Source organism: Stigmatopora argus, chromosome 14 (genome assembly GCF_051989625.1).
Source record: "Stigmatopora argus isolate UIUO_Sarg chromosome 14, RoL_Sarg_1.0, whole genome shotgun sequence".
Lineage (NCBI taxonomy): Eukaryota > Metazoa > Chordata > Actinopteri > Syngnathiformes > Syngnathidae > Stigmatopora > Stigmatopora argus.
In genome coordinates, this window is record NC_135400.1 from 5,984,918 (window position 1) to 6,004,525 (window position 19,608).

Sequence of the window (19,608 nt, forward strand, 5' to 3'; positions counted from 1 at the left end):
ATCCCAGCCAACTATGGGCACCAGGCGTGGGACATCCTGAATTGGTGGCCAGCCAATCGCGGGGCACAAGGAGATGGACAACCACTCACACTCATACCGAGGGGCAATTTAGAGTGTTCAACTAACCTACCATGCATGTTTTTGGAACGTGAGAGGAAAGCGGAGCACCGGAGAAAACCCACGCAAGCCTGGGGAGAAAATGGAAACTCCCCACCGCAAGGTCTGAACCTGGGATTGAATCCTCGATCTCAGAACTTTGAGGCCAACGGGCTAACCACTCGTCCACTGGGCCATGTGAATTTTATGTATAGTATACCGTGCTTCTAAATTTGGAACATAGTCAAGAATTTAAAGCCTGGAACATTTTTTAACCGAATTTCTTTGACTTGAACCACTTCAGAGGACTTGGTGAACATCTCTCTTGACATAGCGATTGTAACAGGATGTGGTGTTCGCCGTCTTTCCAGTGCATTTTGTACTTTAACGGCACTATAGTTAGTTGTGATTGGGTTTGTGACAGGTGGCGGTAGGGCCAAGGGAGGTGTTGCGTGTTTGCACTCACCTAACCCCCCCACCCTGGCCCGTCACTCTTTCAGTTCCACTCAATGCGTCACAAAGCTTCCTGTAAAGGCCCAGGCAGAAGCTGTGGTTGGTGACTGAAAATGTCAGTGGCCAGCCCAAAAAGAACAGTGGCAATAAGGGGGCCAAAGGTAGAGTGACAAAAAGAGAGAAAGGAGAAAAGGAGAGCAAGCAGAATGCAAGGAGGACAGTAAGACCCCCCCCCAAAAAGGAAAGCTTCATCTGAAATCTTTAGTGTAGCAGAAGGGATGACGATGTCACACACTGCTGCCTTTACAAAACCAAGAAAGTCAGGTATGGTATCAGCCTTTTAATGACAAGGAGTTTTTTCTATTCATAAGATTTATTTTTTTATTTTTTTATGGGTACTGGGCAGTGAAAAGTGCCTAAATCCATGTGTTCATGCTTGAAATTTTATCCAACTAAAATAGAATATATATATATATATATTTATTTTTTATATTTTTTTTATATTTAAGACTTAACTATTTATAGGACAAGTGACTATTTTACATGATTTAACAAAAAGAAATATTATCAATTACTATTACATTTTTTTTTATTAATGATCATTATTGTAAATTTCAATTCAATGTTAAGAATAAAGCAAAATTGATTACATTGAAATGTGTAAAAAAAAAAGAAATGCACAAAGTTACAGACTCAAGTACATTTTTTAAGCAATTTTTAAAACGTTTTTTCAACACTTCGCATGCTATTGATGGAGATAAAAGTCCATTTATGCTGGGGGGACTGGCTGTTAATGCACGGTGGAAGACGTATATATATATATATATATATATATATATATATATATATATATATATATATATATATATATATATATAAATACATATAATTTATTTTTAATAGAATGTGAGTCATTTCACTGCTTTTGGCTAGTTTTGTTTTCTCTGTGTGAACTCATTTACCTGCAGGTATAGTTCCCATGACTTATTAATAAATAAAAACCTCACAAGCTTGGGTCTTTTTAGTTTTTTAAGCAGACACCCAGTAAATTAGGGTCTGTAAATATAATACCATGATAAAAAAAAACTATAGCAACACTGTGTAGTAGATTTCAACTCCACTTGTGATGAAACTCTTTTTTTCTTCTTCTTATTTTATAGATTAACTCCCTGATTATGTAACGATGGGGCTCATCCAGATCTATTTCATTTCAGCGGTTCTATTTTCCCTTTTCTGTGAGTCAAACTTGCAAGGTATGGTCCATTGTGTAATTTTTCCTGAGCATTTTCATGACATCCGTTATCACATGTGCAATTGCTACCATTGCACAGAGCAAACTAAAATTATGATTAAATATGAGTTTGCTCCATGTGTGCAAACCATTATTTCATCAGAGTTTGCATTTCAGGACTGACCTGTGTGAATGACTTCATCAACAATGTGACATGTACACTAAACAGTTTTCCAAAAGAGTCTGGCCAGAACTGCATGATTTTTGGCTACAAGAAAATCTGGAAAAAGCGGATACGCGATATTTCAATACAGTAAGACATACAGATTGTTACAATATGAATGTACTATGTAATAATCTTTATGCTATCAATTTAGGAGCTGCAAGGTGAAACAATGCTGTAACGCACTTCCAGGATGCAGTTTTGTATTTGAAAAAGTGAGTGTTACCCCCCAAAAAATATGATGACACTGCATGGGGCTTATAATTTTCACCCTCTCTCTTTTACATCTCTTTTGCTTTATCCAGAAATTCTCCCTTTTTGAGACAATGCCAAACATCAGCATGGAATGTAACAATGTACTGGTGGAAAAGCTTAAAGACTACAATGTCGCAAGTCACAGTACGTGATGAAATTATCCTCTTTTTTTGTGTTACTAACTCATGGACTGGAATTTTCTGCAGCTAAATGGAGGGAGGACAGAGATGATCTTTTTTGACCCAAAATAAGGACAGGTCAAAGATTAGCGTAATGTCATTAACAGCCAGAAATATTGGTGCAAATTTTTTGTCAGTCCTGAACTTACACAGCCATCTAAAATTTATCACAAAATCTGACTATTACCGCCTAAAAAAAATATAGTCGCAATCAGGCGCGCACCCGCTCCTTGGCCCCAGCCCTTAGGACACGTGTCAAAGTGGCGGCCCGGGGGCCAAATCTGGCCCGCCTCATCATTTTGTGTGGCCCGGGAAAGTAAATCATGAATGCCAACTTTCTGTTTTAGAATCAAATTAAAATGAAGAGTATAGATGTGTATTAAATTTCCTGATTTTCCTCCTTTTAAATGAATAATTGTAATTTTTTAATCATTTTTTTCTGTGTTTTTAGTTCAAAAATCATTTTGTAAAATCTAAAAATATATTTAAAAAAGCTAAAATAAACATTGTTTTAGATCGATAAAAAAACTGAATATTCAGGGCTTTTAATCCAGTTCTTTTAATCCATTTATAAAAAGCGTGATGGGACGTTTGGTCGCCAGACGTTTGGTCCCCGGACGTTTGGTCGCCGGACATTTGGTCGCCCGGGTAAATATAATTTTGAGAGCTGGTTTCAACAGTAGATATTTAGATATTAAACTCTCTCTCATATGAATATAATTTTGAGAGCTGGTTTCAACAGTAAACTCTCTGTCATGTTGTCAAACGTCCGGCGACCAAACGTCCGGTGACCAAACGTCCGGGCGACCAAACGTCCGGCGACCAAACGTCCGAGTACCATAAAAAGTTTATCTAAGTTTATCTAAAATGGTCCGGCCCACATGAAATCGAGTTGACGTTAACGCGGCCCCCGACCCAACCCGAGTCTGACACCCCTTCCTTAGGAGTTTTAAGGTGTTAGGGGGCGTGGCTGGGTGAGAAGAGTACTATAAAACAAACGTACGACAATGTGCAGAGCGTTATAATAGTGTTTCAGTGTTAAAATATGTCTGACAGCATCCCACCGAGTGATAATTCACCCACCCCTGCCTGCTCAAACAGAGTGATAACTCACCCCTGAAACCCCCGCAGCATTCAAGGGGCGGAATGACATTGCATACCTGGGCCCGGTTCACTTGTTCTGCCACTGATCAGAATGGAATGGTTTCTGTCATAACAAGACTGTTATATGCATGATGTATGCTGATATATATGCATCCAGGTTTTAATTCAAGTGTAGAATTTATTATGGCATTGGCATATTTACTGGCCTTTTAACAATAAAAAGTCTGGGCTGACAGCTAATGATCAAAAGTTCATTTAGTTTATCACAAGAAGACGTCAGATTTATTTGATATAAGGGTTAGTTCATAGTTTGTAAATTTACAGCAGAAGGATGATTGGACACCACATGGGTGTTATTGTCACTGATACTTAAAAAGTTAACAGAAGACTCTGATGTCTGTGTCTATTTGCAGTTAAAATACACCCCCCAGATCGCCCATTTGTCAACCACACTGACAATGACCCCATGATATATTGGGGTCCAGGTAGCCCTCGCTCTGTATTCCTTACAGTGTTTGAATACAAAGTTCAGATCCAAAAGCGTGACCCGATGATAAAGGCAAGTATCTGTCATTTCTGCCTTAGGGCATGTTTTTTTTTCATTTTCTACCCTACTATGTATGTTTTTATATATATATATATATATATATATATATATATATATATATATATATATATATATATATATATATATATATATATATATATATATATATATATATATATATAACTATACTACTACTACTTGTTGCATGTAACATTTGTGGCAATTCAGCTTACTGCTGCACTGTGAGAATTGTTGATTATTGTATTTTTTTTGTTATTGTCGCATATCAATATCACGATATAATTTGGCCTAAATTTATATAGGATTTTTTTCCATATGCTGGTCTCGGTGGCTTTGAAATGGCATCTTCTTGTCCAATTCATGTACTGACTCTCAATTGGCCAGGGTTGACTCTATTGCAGGGGTGGGCAAATCGGTCCTCGAGGGCCGCTGTGGGTGCAGGTTTTTGTTCCAACCGATCCAGCACAGACACTTTGACCAATAAGATTTCTGCAGAAAACAAGAAGCACCTGACTGCAATCCACTGATTGCACTTGTCGGACACCAGATTGGTGAAAAGGTGTCTTCTTTATGGATTGGAATGAAAACCACCATCCATTGCCGCCCTTTGTGGAATAGTTTTCCCACCCCTGCTCTAATGTATAAAACCTATACTAGATAAAACACCTTTATATATTGATATTATAAATATGTTAACGTTGGCCACCAGGAGGTTCATACATTTCCCACCGACACACCACAATTGAATACCACTGCTTTGGGGCTGGAAGGTGAGCACTATATTCGTGTGAAAGTCAAGCCGGCAGACAGAGAAAACAGCCAGTGGAGTGACTGGAGTCCATCTGTATCCTGGGTGGCACCAAGCGCCAAGCCAAAATCATCAAAACGTGGTAAGGATGAGAGAGAGCGATGGCTGAGGTTTTAACGGGTACATTGTTTGTTCGGTGCAAATTTGAATGAAACGCTTTTAATTTGTTTTAGCAATGCACACAGCCTTTATCAAGTATTTCTGACATTTTGAATTTTTATTTCAGAAGCCTTCATAGTATATGCTGCTTTGTTCTTCTCGATTGTCACGATGGTTATCTTTTACAAAAGTGGGATCAGAAAGAGGTAAAAAAAGTGGACTAAAATAAAACTTTTGAGCACATTATTGTGATACTATTGGAAAAACAGTAACATTAAATTACAATATATATCTTTTTTACGATTTCAGATTCTTTCAAGTGAAGCCAGTTCCAAATCCATCAAAATACTTCAAAACTCCCCAGGGAGGAAATCCAAAGGTGAATAAGAAAATGAAATTTCTGCAGAATCCTGTAAATTTTTGGTTAATTCTGATTAATTTTTTTCGGGCATTTTCCGGTCACTTCTTTCTTAACTCATTGCTCATACCTACCTTACGGTCAAAATAGGTTTACATCTAAGGGCAGTCAATGGCAATGAAACATGAAACAGTTCTTTTAGGTTAAATAAATTAAATATCCATTGTAGTTAATGGCAGGCAATGATTTAATTGTGGGTCACTTCATTTCCTTGTTAATTTTCAGGCACTTGTTGATTATGAGTCACCTCCTGTTGATGTCAGGTCATTTAGAAAATAATAATAATAGTAATGATGACCATGGGTGGCCCGGTGGTGGAGTGGTTAGCATGTCGGGCCTCACAGCTCCGGGGTCCTGGATTCAAGTCCAAGTCGGTATGCATGTTCTCCCCGGGCCTGCGTGGGTTTCCTCCGGGTACTCCGGTTTCCTCCCACATCCCCAAAACATGCATGATAGGCTAATTGGACACTCTAAATTGCCCCTAGGTATGGGTGTGAGTGTGCATGGTTGTTTGTCTCCTTGTGCCCTGCTATTGGCTGGCCACGGATTCAGGGTGTCCCCCGGCTCTGGCCCGAAGTCAGCTGGGATTGGCACCAGCACCCCCCCCCCCCCCCCCTGCGACCCTAATGAGGATAATGTGGTTCAGAAAATGAGATGAGATGAGATGACGACCATTGAGATTTGAGATTTTTTGCGTATGAGTTGAAAATCGATCAAAGTGAATAGAAGCATTTTTTAGGGAGTTCATTGTACCATTGGAAACAAATATGTTCATTAAAAATGTATTGGGAATGTTTGTCCAATTTTGGCGGAATTTTTGCCAAAAATGGGCTCATAACTTGCACCTTGATTTAGTGAGTGTGAATTATGTGAACTGAAAAAATAAGGGAGATGTATTGTTATTTTTCCATCTCATGGTGTAGAGCACAAGTGTCAAAGTGGCGGCCCGGGGGCCAAATCTGGCCTGCCGCATCATTTTGTGTGGCCCGGGAAAGTAAATCATGAGTGCCAACTTTCTGTTTTAGGATCAAATTAAAATGAAGAGTATAGATGTATATTAAATTCCATGATTTTCCACCTTTTAAATCAATAATAGTAATTTTTTAATCCATTTTTTCAGTGTTTTTAGTTAAAAAATCATTTTGTAAAATCTAAAAATATAAAAAAGCTAAAATAAACATTGTTTTAGATCTATAAAAACTGAATATTCAGGGCTTTTAATCCAGTTCTTTTAATCCATTTATAATAAAAAAAAATCTAAATATTATATATAAAATGGTCCGGCCCACGTGAAATCAAGTTGACGTTAAAGCGGCCCGCGAACCAACCCGAGTCTGACACCCCTGGTGTAGATGTTCCCTCACCTGGCTTCAGTGTGGGCAGATGTGGGCTCGATTCCCGCTGGTAGCGGTATGATTGTGATTGCGGATAGTTGTTTGTCTCTGTGTGCCTCATGGCTGACTGGCGACCAGTCTAGAGTGTAGTCTGCCTTTCGCCTGAAGTCAGCTGCGTTCGGCTCCAGCAACCACGTAACCCTTTCGAGGATGCACGGTATGGAAGATAAATGGATCTTTATGTTTGTCATGTTGCCATTTAACAGGGAAACATCTTTTGTGTTAAAAATCCCATGGGAAGTTGGCTCATATTTGTCAACATCGAAATCCAAGGAGAGCCTTTGTTATGTGAATCTTTGCAACATTTGAAGTTGGAAAGGTGTGAAGCAAATTGTTATGAGCTGTAAATTGGTGCATTCCTTTTTTTTGCGACTTGATATTATGCATTCCCCAATTCCTTTCCTTCCTACATGTGGAAATCTTTGAGTTTTGTTGTACTGTCTTATTATCTGCAGCTGAGGTGTTTTGTTCCCTAATCTCACACTACTCCATAACCATAGGAGAACATTTGGGAGTCATTCCTTTTGTTTTCCCTTTTTTTTATCTAAGCAGCCAGTTACTTGATTAGGTTTCTGGGAAGTGTCCTAACAGATCAAGATGAATTCCACGTGTGTTCCTTGGCTAGTGAAGATGATTCCGATTCTACTTAAAAAAAATAAATGGCCCTTCAGATCAGCCAAAAACTTCTCATATAGGCTTCTGTAATGATTCTGTTTCTTTTTGTACAGACATTGCTGAGTCCAAATTGTGCTGGAGTATCCTTGCACACCGCTCAACCTCCTGACCACATCTCCCCAGTGGAGGTATGTGAAAGCTGTGAAGAGGTTACTTCCAGATACCCCTCCCCCAGCGCCAATCATGTCCCTCCTAACTACCTGGAAGCATCGTCGGGTTCTGATGCGAGCGGGCTCGTAGACAATTCCTCATCTTCGTCTTGTTTCTCGAACTTGGGCTACTTTGTGAACGGGTCCTCTGGAAGCTCTGTTCAAAATAAGAGCAATCATGTCTACTTTGCATATAAAAATGAATTCCACGTTCTTCACAAGGCACGTGATGCTAATCTCTGCCTTCCTTTCCATCTTTGCCCTGTTTTGGCCAACTCTCCCAGCTGCGAGAGCTTGAAGAGAGGGGTGCAAAGCCCCGATTCGGGCATTTGTAATGAAAAGGAAGATGAAGATGAGGAGGTCAAAGAAGATATTTTAGGTGTAAATAGGGAAGAAGACCAGATTTCAGGTCACCGTAGCTCCTCACATCTAAGCCTACCCCTCCATCTTCCTACGCAGATCTGTAGCCCCTCAACTCCGCTTTGCCTGACACATATACCATCGGATAGCATTAAGATGCATGCTTCTACAGTAACAGCCAATGTAAGTGCCACAGGCTGGCCCCTTGCTTGTACAATGGATAGGCCTTCTTCTATGCCAGAAGAGTCCGAAAAAACAGGTTATTTCATCCTGCAGGAGATAAAAACTACTTCCAGGAATGCATCAATCTGAGGTGAATCTCTGCTTTGCAAACACAATTTCTTTCATTCATTGCTGCTGAAAATGATGCTTAGTCTTGCATCAATACTGGCAGGGTATCAGTGTAAGATTGAGCGTAATATATAGAAAATCTCTGAATATTTTGACTTTTATTGTCATCCTGTTTTTGATTAAACTTTTATTGATTGGATGTTGAGGAGGAGCCTGGTGGACGAGTGGTAAGCACCTCGGCCTCTAAGTTCTGGGGTGGGTTTTCTCCGGGTGCTTCGGTTTCCTCTCACATCCCAAAAACATGCTTGGTAGGCTGGTTGAACACTCTAAATTGCCCCTAAGTATGAGTGTGAGCATGAATGGTGGTCTGTCTTCTTGTGCCCTGTGATTGACTAGCCACCAATTCAGGGTGTCCGCTAGGTGCCCATAGTTTACTATAGTATATTCATTCGTTCATTTTCTGAACCGTTTTATCCTCACAAGGGTTGCGGGGAGTGCTGGAGCCTATCCCAGCTGAATTTTGGGCACGAGGCGGGGGAAACCCGGAATTGGCCAGCCAATCGCAGGGCACAAGGAGACAGACAACCATTCACACTCATACCTAGGGCCAATTTAGAGTGTCCAACCAACCTACTATCCATGTCTTTGGAATCTGGGAGCAAATCGGAATACCCGGAGGAAACCCACACAGGTAGAAGATGCAAACTCCACAAAATCCAACCTGGATTTGAACCCAGGACCCCAGAACTGAGGCCAATGCGCTAACCACTCAGCCACCAGGCTACCGGTTTACTATATAAAAATGTGTGTGTGTATCTGTGTGTGTGCGTGTGTGTGTGTGTGCGTGTGTGTGTGTGCATGTGTGTGTGCATGTGTACATATAAAATAAATATGCAAAATGTAATTGATAATAATTGAATGATAGTTCAACCATCTAGCTGTTGATTTGTGAATTTCAATGGTTACAATATTGGAACTCTGCATTGAGTGAAGTCAATCATTTATCTAATGTTAACCAGTGTTTAAGGCAAGGGAGATTAAGAAACTGTTGTGAATGTAAAAAACTGTAAATTATGTACTTTTGATTTTCTAATGTAACCAGTTACTGGTGTCATTCATTGACGACATCACCAGCAATAATACGCTTTTCATTTTGTTATCTTTGTTTGCGTGTGAGCATCAATGAGGTCATTTATAATTCTTGTCTGAGAAAATGAAGTACTAAATTTCCTGTGTTCTCAGTGTGCTGTGACCAAACACACACAAAAATGGGTCACCCTGAAACTTCCTGTGTGGCCTGAGAAAGGCGCTGAACAATACATGAGTTCACGTGAGCATTTGTGTTGTACGTTCGCATGTCCTGTCAGGTGGTCCCAGCGGTGTGAGAGTGTGTATTTGTGAGTGGTTTGACATTTGGCTGTGTTCACTTTTAGCAGACATTGGGCAAGCTCACACAAAACATACAACTACTATTAGGGTGAGTGAGAAAACCACAGTGAAACCAGATTGATGACATGAATGGAACATTATGTGAACAAGTCTGTATCAATTTACATTTTTGTTGAATAAAACAAACTTTGAGAGGTAGACAGTGGCACCTTTAAATATGTATTTTTCTTTTTAAATTTAAATCTGTTTTCAGCATATAAAAGTACAATCATTCTTCAGCAATAACCCATGGAGAGCACATGAGAAGATAAACATTGGCTCTAGAATCGAGCCCTGTGGAACCCCTTAAGAAAGCAAAGAGGAGCACAGATGCATTGGTTTACGCTAGCGATGTCCCGATGGGTTTAACAATCTCATCAGATCCTAGCCTAAAATGAAAATGGGTGGGAATAAGGGTGTGACAATATATCAAAATGGGAATACTATATCAATATAGGTACTTTGTATTGCAGTGTTATCCAAGAATCGATTTATCAATATGTTGGGTTGCTACCAAATATTTCCATCAAAATATAATCATTTGACTCTTTAACTGGCATTGAAATTGCTATGGCTGGCGAGGAATTGGAAGCTTTCAAAGCCAGTATTCCCAGTTTAAATGAATTGACTGTCAATGGCAGCCAATGACTTAACAATTCTGGAAAGACTATTTTTTTACGAGAATGTCGCAATCATTTAGTCTCGCTGTATTTATTTACTGAACTGTTGAACCGAAATTCCATACATAGTTTTTAATGGATTGTTCACAAACATTAGAAAAATAAACATTGTTATATTTTTTGCCCAATTTAGAAATACCTTGTTTTTCTCTTTGATAGTTGTATCATATAATATTGTAGATTGATTTTCTGACCCATTTTTGGTAAAAAAAAAAATTAAAGTCAATCATAAAGTAATCGCTATGGTGATCGATTATTACCGGTGGTACTCGGACGTTTGGTCGCCCAGAAGGTTATTGATAATTACCATTTAAAATTATTGCTCAAATTCCCTAAATACAAACTGTGAATTATTATTTTGTCATACTTAATGCCCTATCAATTATTAGGCTAAAGAAAAGCTCCAAATTTACCGTACTTTTATTGTGTTTTGTTGGAGAACCTGACGTCCCTTCCTAAGGGGACAACTCATGTACACACACACTCTTATACACACACGTCCGCTCAGTGAAACTGCTCAGGGACATTGTTGGCTTTGATTGATGCATAGACCGTGTTGTTTTACCTTGTTTGGTACTCGGACGTTTGGGCGCCGGACGTTTGTTCGCCGGACGTTTGGGTCCGGGCGACCAAACGTCCGGTCACGATTACCGTTGGAGTATGAGCACGACCGTTTGACCAAAAGATCACTTTCCGGGTACTTTTTCCGGTAACATGGTGGAGTTGCTCTGGCCAGCGGTAAGTTCCTGATTCTCATAGAGTTGTTTCAAGACTTTTTCCTCGATGTAGCTTTATTCTTTGCTTTTCACTCCAAATCCAAGAAAGTGTGCTGTCATCAAAGTGTCAACAAATCTTGCTATTGCCCAGTTTGCAAGGACAACCTTTATTGGATTGATATTTCACCAAATGTAACATCATTTTAATTGTTAAGTTGTGTATTTACATGTGTGTATGTATCTTTACTCAGCTACCAAACGGTTGCGCCCCATCACCCCAATGGAAAATGTCTTTGCATGCTTTCTTAATTTTAATGGCTAAATAAATAATTTTCTCATGTTTTTTCTGTTTTTTTAGTTTTACACATATTTCATACAAATTGGTATACTGTTATCATTTTTGGGGTAGGGTTGGGCACCTTGGAAGCATTGCAATTAATTACCATGCTTCAAAGGAAAAGTCCAAGCTACCAAGTCACCTCTGGAACCAATTAATTTCGTAAGTAGAAGTAACACTGTAATTGGAAACCTTGCAACATTCAGTTTATATTAATTTATGAAGCAAGCTATATTTTTTTGTTGGTCAGCAAACCTTAGCTTGCAATTTTCTTTGTCCCCACTAGACTCTTCAGTACATGTTGTGCATCATATACTTTGATGAGAAGGGGGGCAGGCCTTAACTTTCCCTTCTAAATAAACAGATAGAGTCTGGGGAAGTAGGCTGCAGGGATAAGCAAAAAGGAAACATACGTATATATATATGTACACAAAGAAGGAAGGATTGGCTTGACAATTTTTTCTCTATAGAGGACTAACGCAGCTACAATTTGATCAAGGTGAGAACTTTTGCATCATGACACACATCAAATAAAACATTATTATTGTTTTTACACTTTGCAAATAACAATCCAAATTACGAGCATTTACTTGATTTTATATATAACGCCTGTTGTTTCCTTGCTGCCACATTTGCTTTTAATTAAAGCTCGATATAATGAAAAACAGAGTCTTGGCTCATCACTCACAAGCAAGCTTAGCACTACAACTTTTTTTCATGTTTGGCCTCCTGCTCTGGATAAAATAAATACTTTAGTTAATTAACCAAACTAACAAGTGATGTCTATTACAGTCTGCTAGCAGAGAACAGGCTTTTAATTATCCTATGGTGGGATTTTTTGTTTTTTATCATTCCTCCGGTGATTTGTTTGAGAACAAATTTAAAGAGTGTGTGTGTGTGTCCCTGAACCACGTGACCCCGCACAGCTGCAAGGACATCTTTCTCCTTTGTGCACTTTTTTTTTAACAAAGCAGTAAAAATTCCACAGTGATTACATGGACAGCTGACCGACAAATATGCTGCAAGGATTTCTCATGTTAGTCCACCACTGTGTCAGAATTCTGTAACTGCCTATTCTTGGGGAATTCCCATCTTTTACTGGATTTGTTTGCAAAATCTATTTGGGAATCGTGGGAACATTCTGAAAAAACGTAAAGTAGGCATCTGGTAGGCAAAATAAATGAAGTAACTAAGTACAAGGGGAAAATGTGAAAGATTATTTGGCCCAATGACACAATGATAACACCCATTGTTTTTTTCGGATTAGATATCTGATCATTCATAGTGGATTCTAAATGTTTTACCCACATCCGAGCCAATTTTTTTAATACATTTTTTTAGGCAGCCTAAAGGCCGAGTGATTAGTGCGTCGACCTCACAGTTGTGAGATTGAGGGTTAAATCTTAGGCTTGTACCTCCCTGCATGGAGTTTGCATGCTCTCCCCGGGCTTGCGTGGGTTTTCTCTGGGTGCAGAAAAACATGCATGTAAGCTGTTTGAACACTAAATTTTTCTTAGGTTTGAGTCTGTGGTTGTCTGACTCCTTGTGCCCTGCGGTTGGCTAGCCACCAACTTAGAGTTGGGCTGGGATAGGCTACAGCACCCCCGCGACTATTTTATGGATAAGCCGTACAGAAAATGAATGCATAAAATGAGCATTCAGTATATAATCTTTATGACATGAACTTTATGTACATGACATTTGACACAACAACTTTGTGAGCTTTGGTCCAAAACATGCCACAAATGGGCCAGCGGGTTTCAAATCACAAAAAGTTGAGGTCTCCGCAGCCAAAGGTGAGCGCAAAATACCGTTTTCACAAGTACTTACCTCAGTTATACACAAAACCCTGATTGGACGATTTCGTTGATAGCGTGGACGACATTGTTATCAGTTGTATATACTGCATTAGATGACAATACGAGTATATAACAACTTATACATTTTCATAACAATAGATTGTTTTATTTAGCACTCTACACAGGAAGACCTGAGGTCACCTTGAAAGTCCTAAACTCAGAATTGTGAGAAAGATGCATTAACCCTACTGTTCACGTTCATTCATTAATATGATTCTTCTTGGAGTGTAATTCTCCCTGTTTGTCTGCTCCTAGGTACAGCACGCACGATGTTTGGTATTTTCTTTAGCCTATCTTTTGTTTACCTGGTGACACAGGCAGCCCCTCCCAAGACCCCACCTGCCCCCTGCAGACACTGCTGTGATGACATGCAACTATCAGAGGGGAGCGGTGCCGAGCCCTTGACCGGAGTATACAATCAGGTCCCAGAAGTCCGTACCTACATCAACATGACCATTCTTAAAGGTACCGTATTTTCACGACTATAAGGCACACATAAAAGTCTTAAATTTTCTCCAAAATAGACAGGGCGCTTTATAATCCAGTGCGCTTTATATATGGACCAATACTAAAGTTGTTATCACGATAAAATAAAATAAATCATTCGATAGGGTACACCGTGCTCTACAGCTCTCACAACTTCGGCAAGCAGCCCCCGACTCTACTATTTTCCCCATAGAAAAAGTACTGCGCAGTGACTGCTGGGATATATAGTTCTTTGTCAATAAACCCAATGGTTTGTGGCCTGGACATCGACATCAACACAGCTTTACGAAGCGTGGAAGGCAGCGCTGAAATAGTTACGCTAGGTACTAGCTAGCTACTATTTGCGAATGGATTGTGGCCGCCTGGACGAACGTATAAAACTCAGCGTTTTCAATGACTCATTTGGACATTTGTTCAATTCGGACACAGAAAATGAGGACTTTGATGGATTTGTGGGTGATGATGACGTGAGTACATTGTAAAATGGCTAAATAAAGTACAACCGAACTCAGTTTTGCTTCCGTTGCCTTTTTAAAAACGTGTTTTTAGCGTGTGGGTGTACCGTGTATGTTTAAGCTGGTTATGTTGGCTATGTTTTGCCGTGCCTGGCTGCGTCTATAAAAACAGTGCGTCCTTTGTGTGTGTAAAATACAGAAATAGCACTCGTTACTGACACTGTGGCTAAAAATACGATGCGCTGTATAGTCGTGAAAATACGGTACTACAATCACCCGTCGTCACTTCAACTCGTCCTACATCCTGTATGCTATCTTATTATTACTTTCTACATCAATTTGTTTGCTTTGCTTTCACTCAGGTGACAAAGGAGACCGCGGTGAAAGAGGGACGCCAGGTAAATCTGGACAGGAAGGCCCCCCGGGATCAATCGGGCCCATGGGCCCAAAAGGCTCAAAGGGCCAAGCGGGTCTCCCAGGAGACCCTTGTAAAGTGCAGTATGCCGCTTTTTCCGTCGGTCGTCGCAAATCCCTGCACAGCCTGGAGGCCTACCAGCCACTGATATTCGACACCGTTTTCGTAAACCTCGATGACGACTTCAACATGTTCGGTGGGAAATTCATCTGCCACACACCTGGGATCTATTTCTTCAACCTCAACATTCACACATGGAATTTCAAGGAGACCTACCTGCACATCATGCGCAACGAAGCTGAGCAGGCGATCGTGTACGCCCAACCCAGCGACCGCTCCATCATGCAGAGCCAGAGTCTTATGCTGGACTTGGTCCTCAATGATGAGGTGTGGGTCCGTCTGTACAAGCGGGAACGGGAGAATGCAATTTATAGCGACGATGTGGATATTTATATCACTTTTAATGGATACCTCATCAGAGCAAGCACAGAGTAAACACATGGTATGAGCAACAAACAACATTGTATCCAGATATAATTGCTTTTTACCTTAACCATCTGCAGTTTATGCTGGCAATATGTTCACTGGGCTTCCTATAAAAAGTGTGTACTATAATTAAATGTATTAATGCAACACTATTGAGGCACAGATTTCATGTATTTGGTCAATATCGTCACTAGAGGGCAATGATTTCTTAATGTAGGGACAAATGTGTGATGTCATTGTTTTCTCAGATGCAAAAGCTTCTGTTAAAATATCCTAGCCGTGCAAAACCTCTTTCGGGATGGGAATTTGACAGCCATTGTAGTACCATGCGCTTTCAGCTTGGTTTGTTTAGATGCATTGAAGAAGAATGTACTGAAAATTCATTTCAGATCACTAGTTGTTGTAAACTAGAGATCGACCGATATGTTTTTTTCAGGGCCGATATCGATTAATAGTAGTTAGGAGCTGATATTCTGTGGTAAAAATTAAAACAATTGAAAAATGCAAGCACTCAACTTTATTAAATCACAGAAAAACATGTGTTGATATATTAAAGAAATGAAAAGTCAAAAGATCTATTCTACTCATTTATTAAGAAATATATTAAGGATTCTTGCAACTTATGTTGATGTAGTATGTTGGATAACCACCCATGTACGATTCAACTTTATTTATATAGCGTTGCATTTATATATGCATGATTGTGCGTTAACGGAGGGAGGGCAGCTGAGACACAAGGGCACCGGATTGAACCATAGTTGGCGTAAATCACAAGTGTCAAAGTGGCGGCCCGGGGGCCAAATCTGGCCCGCCGCATCATTTTGTGTGGCCCGGGAAAGTAAATCATGAGTGCCGACTTTGTTTTAGGATCAAATTAAAATGAAGAGTATAGATGTATATTAAATTTCCTGATTTTCCCCCTTTTAAATCAATAATTGTAATTTTTTAATATTTTTTTTTTAACTTTAGTTCAAAAATCATTTTGTAAAATCTAAAAATATATTTAAAAAAAGCTAAAATAAACATTGTTTTAGATCTATAAAAAATAAATATTCAGGGCTTTTAATCCAGTTCTTTTAATCCATTTTTATTTAAAAAAATCTAAATATTATATTTAAAATGGTCCGGCCCACGTGAAATCAAGTTGACGTTAAAGCGGCCCGCGAACCAACCTGAGTCTGACACCCTTGGCGTAAGTCTTTTGATATGTTCAAAATAAAAGATCCGTTAGCCAGCAACTGTGACAGGTCGTTTATGATAGGCGTGGCTGTGAATTGAGTACGAGAAAGCAGCAAATTGATTTGAGTTTTAGTTTTAATTTTGAGTTTTAATTTGACTTTATCTGGCCGGTCGGTTAAAAAAAGTCTGCAATGATATAGATCAAGGGTGTCAGACTCGAGTTGGTTCGCGGGCCGCTTTAACGTCAACTTAATTTCACGCGGGCCGGACCATTTTAGATATAATATTTAGATTTATTTTTTATAAATGGATTAAAAGAACTGGATTAAAAGCCCTGAACATTCAGTTTTTATAGATCTAAAACAATGTTTATTTTAGCTTTTTTTAAATATATTTTTAGATTTTATAAAATGATTTTTGAACTAAAAACAGAAAAAAATGATTAAAAAATTACAATTATTGATTTAAAACGGGGAAAATCAGAAAATTTAATATACGTCTATACTCTTCATTTTAATTTGATCCTAAAACAGAAAGTCGGCACTCATGATTTACTTTCCCAGGCCACACAAAATGATGCGGCGGGCCAGATTTGGCCCCCGGGCCGCCACTTCGACACGTGATATAGATAAAAGTGCCAAATAGCCGTGATGATAATCAGCCGGTCTATATTGCAAACTAAGAGTTGGTTCTCTGCGGGTTAATAAGTGTTGTAAAATAATGGATAAACCGACATTTTAAAGGCACATGACAAGATACTGCCTTCATTTTATTTTTATGTCATTTTCAATAATGCATTTGGGATAACAAGAAATTGTGCACTGTTAAAGACAGAAGAGTGATGCAACATACCATGAAATTGCCTCGTTGGCTGCCATTGATGGTGAGTGACCAATCGTCCAATCATGTTGCTCTTTTCATTCATTAAATGGCTTTATCACAAGTAGAGATCCAATTCATTTGAACTGGGAGGGTGACTGGGAATGAACGGTCATTGAGTTTATCACTTTTAGACGTCCAATACATTTGAAGTTGGAGGCCTGTGAACGAACATTCGTTAGCTGCCACCCTCAAAGTTCAAATAGATTGCCGTCCATAGCAATCAATGCATTTTTTTTAAAAAGAAACAAAAGTTGGTAGGTGAGGAATGTTCAATATTTCTGATGATCAAGAGGAAAACAGTGATCACAGCACAAAATACACAGTTACACTGCATACAGATAATTTGTTACAATGACCATCCACTTTGAAGGAGCAGAAGGAATTTTCAAATAAGGTTCAAGACAGTTAGACATCACAGATGAAGGATTCTTCTCATTTAGATTGAGGCCACCAAAAGAAAGACAAGGCTCAGCATATCAAATAGACATGTGACATCACAAAGCTGCAACTGTATGCTGTTCAAGGTAAGAATTCCCACTATAAAAATAGTTTATTTTGCTGTGTAAACATTTGCAACCAAAGGCACTCTTTTTTCCCACTCGTATCATTTGGGCTGATACCTATTCATGTTCAAGCTTTTAGAACCAATTGTAAATACACAAATATGGCAAAAACAGGGCAGAGGTGATCGCTATCAACATAAAATGTTCCCTTTGGAAAAAATAGTCTTAATGTGCTACCTGCTGTTGCATCCAATAATTTTGAAAGAATATTGAAATTCCAGTCTAAGCCCCTAAAATAATCAATGACAGATTTTACAAGTCATCTAGGCAGTTTTTTTTTTTGACAAAATGCTACAATGCAGTTCATAACAAACTAAACAAGCTGCTAAATTCCGGAAATTATTTGATGGCACTAGTGCTGTGCGATATGGAAAAATGTCACCTATCACGATATGGGCAATTTTATATTGCTGAATCGGTATCATCATTATCACCTTCCGTATCGCGCATCTGTGTAAAGCACAGGTGTCAAAGTGGCGGGCCGGGGGCCAAGTCTGGCCCGCTGCATCATTTTGTGCGGCCCGAAAAAGTAAATCATGAGTGCCGAATTTCTGTTTTAGGATCAAATTCAAATGAAGATTATAGATGTAAATTATATTTCCGGATTTTCACCTTTTTTAGGTGCAATTTTTTTAATCCATTTTTTTCTTTTTGTGTTTTTAGTTCAAAAAGCATTTTGTAAAATCTAAAAATAAATATATAAAGTATTTTCTGTTTTCCACTTTAACATTGGACATAATTTAAAAAAAATGTTTCTTTTGAAATGAAAAACAAATGATTAAAAGATGTTTTGCCTTACTAAGAAAAAAGCTCAAATAAACATTGTTTTAGGTCTATAAAAAACGTAATATCTAGGGATTTTGTTCCATTTCTTTTTATCTGATTTGTTTTAAAAATATATAAACATTATATCTGGCCCACATGAAATCAACCCGAGTTTGACACCCTTGTTGAAAGGGTTGCGGGGGTTGTTGGAGAAAGTCAGTAAAAAAAAAATAGCCACCACCTGGTAGCAAAGAAGTGAATAGTAGGAATTGATCTACTATATTTTTGGTGATGACAATAGACAAGTAACATGTCGATCTAAAGTTTTATAACGTTTTGCCGATCTATATATTCATATCGTACAGCACTATATCGCACTATGCTACTCTTAAATAAGGTCTCTAAGTTTGCCCTACTTTAACTCATTGGTTGTAATTGATAGCACTAGATGTCCAATCCATTTGAAGTGGGGAAAAGGGCTGGCAGCGAATGTTCACCTCAATGCCAACCACTTTAAAGAGATTGGACATCTGCAATTAAGAAACTAATTTCAAGGATGAAAAAAAAGCCACACAATTGGACGTACATTACCGTCAATGGCAGCCAATGAGTTCAGATTGATTGATTGTTCAATTACCAACTTAAAGCCGTTCATGCATTGCAGAAAATACATTGCACAATATGAAATAAATACGTGTAGAACTACCACTGTAGTGCAGCAGCATTAAAAATGTCTGACTAGCTCATTCCTGCTACAAAGCCTGCATGGGTAAGTCACATGTTAAATGCGAGTGGCCAATCCGACGCAAGAGTTGAGTGTACCACATTTAATGTGGGAGTTCACTTGAGGTGCAAAATGACAAAAGATATCTTCTGATAAGCTTCACTACCACACATCCACTTGTGTGCTGTTCTGAATTTGTGCTTTGCAAATTTTCCCAATAACTTGCTCTTTTACATATGCTTCAGTTTGTCAGATTTGTGCACTTTCTAAATATTATACTAATTCAGATTGCAACCGAAGGAATGTCTGTTAATGAGACTATAAAGTGAG

General features: G+C 38.9%; 1 protein-coding gene across 8 annotated transcripts; it reads left to right on the top strand.

The window, feature by feature from the left end:
• Positions 1-690: 690 nt before the first annotated feature.
• Positions 691-15,737, top strand: LOC144088174 (complement C1q tumor necrosis factor-related protein 1-like). 8 transcript variants are annotated; one of them, XM_077618455.1, is made up of 11 exons: positions 691-873; positions 1,710-1,802; positions 1,958-2,093; positions 2,158-2,218; positions 2,309-2,402; positions 3,955-4,100; positions 4,819-4,999; positions 5,144-5,222; positions 5,326-5,395; positions 13,641-13,788; positions 14,627-15,737. In XM_077618455.1, the coding sequence occupies exons 2-11, from the start codon at positions 1,733-1,735 to the stop codon at positions 15,172-15,174; spliced, it is 1,533 nt and encodes a 510-aa protein (XP_077474581.1). In that variant the 5' UTR covers positions 691-873; positions 1,710-1,732; the 3' UTR covers positions 15,175-15,737. The 8 variants fall into 8 exon arrangements, with proteins under 8 accessions (XP_077474581.1, XP_077474579.1, XP_077474580.1 ...); XM_077618453.1 differs by lacking the exons at positions 13,641-13,788; positions 14,627-15,737 and adding an exon at positions 7,557-8,761; XM_077618454.1 differs by lacking the exons at positions 13,641-13,788; positions 14,627-15,737 and adding an exon at positions 7,557-8,761 and having other exon boundaries at positions 5,147-5,222.
• The last annotated feature ends 3,871 nt before the right edge of the window (positions 15,738-19,608 follow it).